An 8,349-nucleotide genomic window follows, 5' to 3' on the forward strand; every position below is an offset into this window, starting at 1 on the left:
GTACTTTCCACCGCCGCTGAATACAAAACATGCCCCCTCTGCTAAGTGCTCACTGCTCAGACTGAACAATATGATTGAATGGGAGAGAGTGATCTGAAAGGCCCTGCTCGTCCTACCCCATTCTGAAATGCAAATAGTGTAACTTGTGTCGTGGCGCAGCAGTCTTGGAAGGCCGTGTGTGTCTGAGAGTGTGCTCAAGCACATTGGTCTAGCTGCTGAAACTCATTTAATCTGCTCTCCCTGCTTCGCTTACAACTCTGCAGCCGGACAAATTACACCAGCTGATATAAAGTGTGACGTCCACAGAATTAGGTTTGTCTTTTAGAATGGAACTTGAACAGAATACTCAAGTATCCCAATTACACTGTCTGTAGGAAAGAGATTCCCTTTCTGTAGGAAGATATGGGAGGATAGTTTAATGATCTTGAATGACTAGCCTAATTGGTCCACACATTTGACAAACCGCATAACTATTGAATGCTATTAGATCATTCCATACTTTCATGTTTTTTGTTAGATGGGTTAGCCTAATAAAGCTGTTGAGAAAGGGGGGGGCTGAGTGGTTTGGACCAGTACACTGTGCTATATTTTTGTGAAATGCCACATTAAATGGATAGTGATGCAAAACATACTGTTTTTGCTCTGTATTCAAAGTCCTCTATCCTGAAAACTTGACTACCGACATGCACACATTCTTGGGATTGTATTAACAGTGAACTAATTAAGAAAATACTCAAATATTTTCAATTGAATACTTCTCCTGTCCTGCAGGTGGTGCGCACGGAGAAGAACAGCCTCAACAACCGCTTCCTGCCCTGGGACGCCGTGGAGACGGAGGCCATCTTGTCCATCGACGACGACGCCCACCTCCGCCATGACGAGATTATGTTTGGGTTCAGGTCAGTTAGAGGGGAGTCTGGGACCAGTCATTGGATCCAAAGCTCTTTGGAGAAAGAAAGTGTACTTTGTTTTGTGCCTCATTGATTTTCAAAGAGATGCATTTTTCTTTGGAACCCAGCAGACCGATGATCTGTCTACAGATATCGACAAGCATCGTGTGAATCGACACTTATTCCAAATGTAAAAAATATATATAATAATGAAAAAACGCACGCTGACATTTTAAAAGCATTTTCAGCTCAGTACCACAGAATAAACCAAAACATGGCACTAATGCAACTGACCCTGACAGATCAACAAGAGAGAAATGGACCATGTTGACTTTCAAACGCCACATGAGCGTACAGTACTAGACTTGCCTCACCTTGAATATCACATCAGGGCCATGTGCAAAGCTACATTGTGGGATTCAAAACAGAGGAGAGAGAAAAAAGCCGAGCTAGGGAATGTAACACCTCTCAAATCCATAGATGGCTCTCTACACGCAGTGACTGGACATGTTTCTTCATATTTTTAAACCATATCTTGAAGCTATACGTACTTTGTTTCCAGTCTTTGTTGTTTGTAAACAATGGAGAAATACAACCTTGGCCTGTAATTTTGGGTTATGATAAAGATAGATCATTGCCCCCTAAGCCATTTATTGATAAGTTACATTCTTCAAGAATCAATGGGTAAATATTGATTCTTGACCATTTTGAACAGCTTCCCAAAATCCCCGACTGCAGCATTGTCCACAGGTTTTAGCACTTTTGCAGCGTGTTTTGGCAGGCACCGTATGAATGGGGTCATTTGTCATGAAGTATCCTGTAATCATTTTTTCCCTCACCTAGAACCACGGCTAAATTCCCACTGGGACGTTCTATAGCGTGGGTGTAATGGGAATGTACTAGATCTCAAAGGGAAGGGGTTATATATACTCTTGTACGTGCCACGCATTTTTCAGAGACTTCCAGAAGTAGGAGCGTGTCGTCTGATAACAGCATGTAGCTGTTGATACTCCCCAATCAGTGAGCACGTCCTTGTAGTCTCGTGTGCGTCTGTGTGCACGTCCGAAAATAATACACAACAGAACACATATCTCTTCTCCTTGTAGATTGCCGTCCTCGCTGACGAGCTGTTGGAGACCTTTTTGTCAGCTGTATGATTTTCCTTATAGGCCTACATGTACAATACAATATGAATATATTGTGGTCTCACTTTGATGCAATTCTCCTCAGCTCATTCTCCCCAGTATATTGCTGCCTTTTTCGTCATGTTTCTCTTGGTCTGGTTGTGTGGATCAGGGTGTGGCGGGAGGCCAGGGACCGCATCGTGGGCTTCCCCGGGAGGTTTCATGCCTGGGACGTCAACCACCAGTCATGGCTCTACAACTCTAACTACTCCTGTGAACTGTCCATGGTGCTGACGGGCGCCGCCTTCTTTCACAAGGTACTCCCCCTCTTCCCTCCCCCGTCGTGACACCTTTCAACCCCGTGAGCCCTGACCTCTATGCTGCACGTAGCTCTGTTCGGTGGTCCTCTGTAGCTCAGGTGGTAGAGCATGGCACTTGCAACACCAGGGTAGTGGGTTTGATTCCCGGGACCACCCGTAATGTAAAGTGTATCGGCGACTGCAAGTCACTTTGAATAAAAGCATCTGCTAAATGGCATATATTATTATATCATACAGTGTATTCGGAAAAACTTTTTCCACATTTTGTTGTGCCGTTACAGCCTTATTCTAAAATTGATTAAATAGTTTCCCCTCATCTACACACAATACTGCATAATGTTGAAGCAAAAACAGGTTTTTAGACATTTCTGCTAATATAAAAAAAACTGAAATATCACATAAGTATTCAGACCCTTTACTCAGTACTTTGTTGAAGCACCTTTGGCAGCGATTACAGTCTCAAGTCTTCTTGGGTATGATGCTAAAAGCTTGGCATCTGTACTTGGGGAGTTTCTCCCATTCTTCTCTGCAGATCCTCTCAAGCTCTGTCCGGTTGGATTGTGAGCGTCGCTGCACAGCTATTTTCAGGTCTCTCCAGAGATATTTGATTCGGTTCAAGTCTGGGCTCTGGCTGGGCCACTCAAGGACACTCGGAGACTTGTCCCAAAGCCACTCCTGCGTTGTCTTGGCTGTGTGCTTAGAATCGTTGTCCTGTTGGAAGGTGAACTTTCGCCCCAGTCTGAGGTCCTGAGTGCTCTGGAGCAGGTTTTCATCAATGATCTCTCTGTACTTTGCTCCATTCATCTTTCCCCAAATCCTGACTATTTTCCCAGTCCCTGCCTCTGAAAGACATCCCCATAGCATGATGCTGCCACCACCATGCTTCACCGTAGGGATGGTGCCAGGTTACCTCCAGATGTGACGCTTGGCATTCAGAACAGAAAATCTTGTTTCTCATGGTCTGAGAGTCTCTAGGTGCCTTTTGGCAAACTCCAAGCTGGCTGTCATGTGCCTTTTACTGAGGAGTGGCTTCCGAACTGGCCACTCTACCAGAAAGGCCTGATTGGTGGAGTTCTGCAGAGATAGTTGTCCTTCTGGATGGTTCTCCCATCTCCACTGAGGAACTCTGGAGCTCTGTCATTGTGACCATCGGGTTCTTGAACACCTCCCTGACCAAGGCCCTTCTCCCCCGATTGCTAAATCTGGCTGGGTGGCCAGCTGTAGAAAGAGTCTCGGTGGTTCCAAACTTCTTCCATTTAAGAATGATGGAGGCCACTGTGTTCTTGGGGACTTACAATGCTGCAGACACAATCCTGTCTCTGTGCTCTACGGACAATTCCTTTGACCTCATGGCTTGGTTTTTCTGTAATGCACTGTCAACTATGCAACCTTATTTAGACAGGCGTGTGCCTTTCCAAATCATGTCCAATCAATTGAATTTACCATAGGTGGACTCCAATCAAGTTGTAGAAACATCTGAAGGATGATCAATGGAAACAGGATGCAGCGGAGCTCAATTTCGAGTATCATAGGAAACGGTCTGAATACTTATGTAAATAAGGTATTTCTATTTTTTAGGTTTATTAAATGTATTTTTTTTTTTATCTTAAAAACCTGTTTTCACTTTGTCATTATGGGGTATTGTGTGTAAAATGAAGAGTAAAATGTTTTATTTAATCAATTTTAAAATAAGGCTGTAACGTATCAAAAAGGGAAGGGGTCTGAATACTTTCCGAAACCTGTCTTCTATAAGATACATCACCCTCATCCCTCCTCTCCATGACTTCCTTGTACTTTCTTTGGTCTGACCTGTCTCACCCTCATTGTACCTGGGCCATATTCATTAGGCACCAAACGGAACAAAAGAACGTAAAACAGAGGGATGACTTGTCCACTAGACTCGCTCATTTTCTGTTGTACTTTATTTATTTTTTACATTGAGTGTTCTAATGAACGGAATGCCGGTTGATTCCCTCATATGTTTTGTCTCTCTGCTGCAGTACTACGCGTACCTGTACTCGTATGTGATGCCTCAGGCCATCCGCGACATGGTGGACGAGTACATCAACTGCGAGGATATCGCCATGAACTTCCTAGTGTCACACATCACCCGAAAGCCCCCTATCAAGGTCAGTGGGGCGCACACACACACGTATACTCCAAAAAGACACACACACCCCCGGGCACTGTTTATTTATATTTCTGCTCACTTAGCCAACCATTACTCAACCTGACATGCTCAATATTCTGTGGCAAATTATAAATCAGAGCACAACAAGATTGGATTGTTGCCCTACGCTTGCGTTTCCCTCGACATCTATTTGCAAGACATTTATACTAGTATATACATATTTATGGCTAGCGGACTAATTATGCCAATCGAGCCAGGGGGAATTTTGGGACCTGGAATCTTGGAATATTCCCAGGTGTTCCATTCCGGAATTAGAACAGGCTTCGATGGCGTGTGTGACTTGACAGCAAGTTGACCCTGGTAAGAATAAGGCAGGTGAATAATGCATGTGGTGGGAAGTAACCTCCTATAACCAATGAGTGACTTTCCTTTTCCTGGAGAATCAACCCTAAGAGTCAACCTTATTTTATGCACTGTAATATGTGTCGCGGTATTCAATTCTGTGCAAGTATTCTGTCCCAGTATTCATTGGCACACACTGACATATTTTACGACCACATGCTCATGGTATCGACAAAGCAATCAAAATGGTTGTAGCATTGTGATTAGAAACACACAGACACCACCCTTTCCATTTCCTCCCTCTTAGGTGACGTCTCGTTGGACCTTCCGCTGCCCCGGCTGCCCACAGGCCCTGTCGCACGACGACTCTCACTTCCACGAGCGCCACAAGTGCATCAACTTCTTTGTCAAGGTGTACGGCTACATGCCCTTACTCTACACACAGTTCCGCGTGGACTCTGTGCTCTTCAAGACACGTCTGCCCCACGACAAGACTAAGTGCTTCAAGTTCATCTAGCCCAGGGCTAGGCCCAGCTAAGGAAGTTGGGCAGAACGGAGCAAGAGAATGAGGAACTCGGGCAAAACGGAAGAAAGGCGGAAGAGGGAGCAGAGAGGGCTGGTTCTGAGATGGATGGAGGTTTGGGGGTGAGGGCCTACACCTAAGAATTGGATCTAGGATGTACAATAACAACCCTCTCCAGTTAATTGGCTGAACCCCCTCAGAGCCGCCCCCCCACACCTTTACTGGAACCCCTGATAGGCTGGAAGCAGAGAAGGGCCGCTGCCAATCAAAAAGCCTTTTCGTTTGTTTTCTGTCATGTCATCTGTGTGTTTTATCAGCAACCACTACAGATTCAATTTTTTGCGCCACTTTTTATGGGCACGAGGGGTGGTAACACTGCCTACCCAAGGACTTAACTTGACTCTCAGAGCCAAACTCAAACTGACAATGTAAACGACTGGTTTTAAACTGACACAGGGAGAGCGAGACCGAGAGACAGTGGACTGTCGCAGTGGGTCCTGAGCTCCTGAATCGCTAGCTAGACATGTAACCTTTTGGGAGAGAAACAAAGGGGCAAAGGCATATACGGTTTGTCATTGCACTCATTTCATTATTTTATTATTTTTTTTACTCATTTTACATTTATATACTCTACTCTTGTATATGAAACCGCGAGAGAAGCACTGATGGTCGCAGAAGTATTTTTTTTCCGGTGATCTTGTTTTTTTTGTTTGGTATTAGGCTACCTATCAATGGTCGGTGTTAACTGACGGGTTAGTCGTTCCTATATAGTCCTCTAATGAGGTGTTCAGTAATGGAGGAGGGTGAACTTGCCCCTAGATTCTGATATTGGGTCAGTTTTGCATTTCCCCCACCAATGGTTAAAGGCCCAGTGCAGTCAAAACCGTTGATTTTTGTGTTTTATCATGTATTTCCACACTGTGAGGTTGGAATAATACTGTGAAATTCTGAAAATGGTGACGCCTTTTTTAGTTTAAGATCTGTTTGAAAAGACAGACAATTCAGCCTGTTTTGGTGGGAGGGTGTTTTGGCCTGGTGACATGACCAGGTGGTAAATAAGACTTTCAGACCTCTCTGCCAATAACAGCTCAGACCACTGCTCTTTGCTAAGAAGCTATTTTTGTTTGTTTTCAATTCAAATGGTCAAAAGGAATCACAGTAAGGTACTTGTTACCCAGAAGTGATTTGATATTGAGATACAAATGGCTGCATTGGACCTTTAAGGTTAGGATTGGGGGAGGAGAAGCTGATCCCAGATCTGTACCTAGGGGAAGACTTGACCCCGGAACATTTAATCATTGTTTCAATTGGGCACTTTTGGGAAACACAAGTCTAAACATATCAGACCTTAGTGCAAGGAACTGAAAAACAAGCTTATTTTGGTGTTTCTATCCCTCATCATCATCACAGTTCCATTCAGTATTAACCTCCAAAATGAGCTGCTTCTCTGTACAGCGTCTCCACGTCCGGTCCCTCAAATTTCATTTTGTAACGATTGATGCTCAATGAATGTTTTATTTGCCAAATAGGTACGATTTTAACTGCTGAAAAACAGCACAATGTTTTGCAGAGTGCACAATGTGAACGCTTGTTAATAGGATATGGTCTGGTACACCCTTACCCCCTCACCCCTTTTAGACAGCACCCCCCACTCCCCCCTCTTAAAAAAGAAAAGAAAGTTGACTCCCCCCTCACCAATTGAAATGGCAGTGCCTATACAGCCCTTATAAATGAACGTGCTTTGACCTTTTCTGGCTTCATTCCATTGATTTGACTTGAGGATCTAATCTGTAACACTAGATCCTTTATTTGAGATGATTCAGGAGATGTGACGACACTGTTGATCAGCAATAGGAATCTATTTGATTCTGGGAAGTTCAAACTACGGAACTCCACATTATCGTCCCCATGATGTCTGTATATTTATTGAATTGAATATATCAAATGGGTATACGAAGGCTTGCTTCTGAAGGGGTTAACTTTGTGACTAGAAATGGTGGCTGCAATAAAAATGAAACGTGATCTTGGTCAACGGAACCTCCTCACCTGACTGACCACGCATCACTGGTCCACTTCAACATCTATTCCACATTGGTTCAAAGTCCTTTCATTGAAATGACGTGGAAACAACTTTGATTCAACCACAGTGTGTGTGCCCAGTGGGGGGGGCCTCATTAGAACACTAACGAGAACCAGCAGGTGGCATTGACCGCTCGACTTAAAACTCGCCCTAAAACACAGACCTAGGGATCATCTCTAGCCTTCGCCAATCCTAACCTGAACCTTTTTAAGAGGTGAAAAGCAAAACTGATCTGAGATCAAGTCTTTGAGACCACTACAGCCAGGGTATGTGCTCAAACCTGTTTTTGACTGACTCAGTCAGCCCATTTGCAATAATGTGCACTCACACATACCAGTGGCTTGAGTTTGAGCTCCAGATGCTGTCTGAAAAATGACCTGGCTGACAGACACACTCCTAACATTTCCAGGGGCAGGGAGGGGTCGACTCGGGTGACGTCTCATGCAGTGCTTTGGAAGTCCCACCTCTCACCTCCCCATTTTCCCCCTCGGCGGACAATGACACAGCTGGGTTTTCTAGTGTCAACAGATGAAGAGGGCCAGGAAAAAGCCACCAATCATTCCTCTAGCTAGCTGTTTAAGTGTTCTGAAACTATGCGCTCATGGGACTGTTTCCCCCAACACACCCAGCCCTGGGTCTTGTTCATTAGGCACCAAACAGACTGAAACAGGAAGTCCCTACCTGGAGTTGGTCCAATACATTAAAAAAAAAAAAATCTAAAATCAAAAAACGCTTTAAAGCTGTTTGCTAGTGTGCCTCAATGAATAGGACCCTGGGCTAGGCTACCTGCCAACTGCAACTACTGCTGCCTGCCCTGTTCTGTACCAGACTGACCACTGATGACAGGGTAAAACAAGCCGTTGAAGGCCAGACATGGAATTAAAATCTCAACGTTAGTTTAAAGCGTGTCTCTGACTCGTGTTGTTCTTTTGTCGTCCA

At 44.5% G+C, this 8,349-nt stretch overlaps 1 protein-coding gene across 1 annotated transcript in view; it reads left to right on the plus strand.

The window, feature by feature from the left end:
* Window positions 1–8,318, plus strand: part of LOC115107913 (exostosin-like 3) — a 38,978-nt gene extending 30,660 nt beyond the window's left edge. The window contains exons 3-6 of the mRNA XM_029631679.2: window positions 772–899; window positions 2,187–2,331; window positions 4,335–4,463; window positions 5,115–8,318. Coding sequence (XP_029487539.1) covers window positions 772–899; window positions 2,187–2,331; window positions 4,335–4,463; window positions 5,115–5,324 — 612 coding nt within the window. The 3' untranslated portion in view covers window positions 5,325–8,318. The remainder of the gene's footprint in view (window positions 1–771; window positions 900–2,186; window positions 2,332–4,334; window positions 4,464–5,114) is intronic.
* Window positions 8,319–8,349: the final 31 nt, after the last annotated feature.

This window comes from Oncorhynchus nerka, linkage group LG24 (genome assembly GCF_034236695.1).
Source record: "Oncorhynchus nerka isolate Pitt River linkage group LG24, Oner_Uvic_2.0, whole genome shotgun sequence".
NCBI lineage: Eukaryota > Metazoa > Chordata > Actinopteri > Salmoniformes > Salmonidae > Oncorhynchus > Oncorhynchus nerka.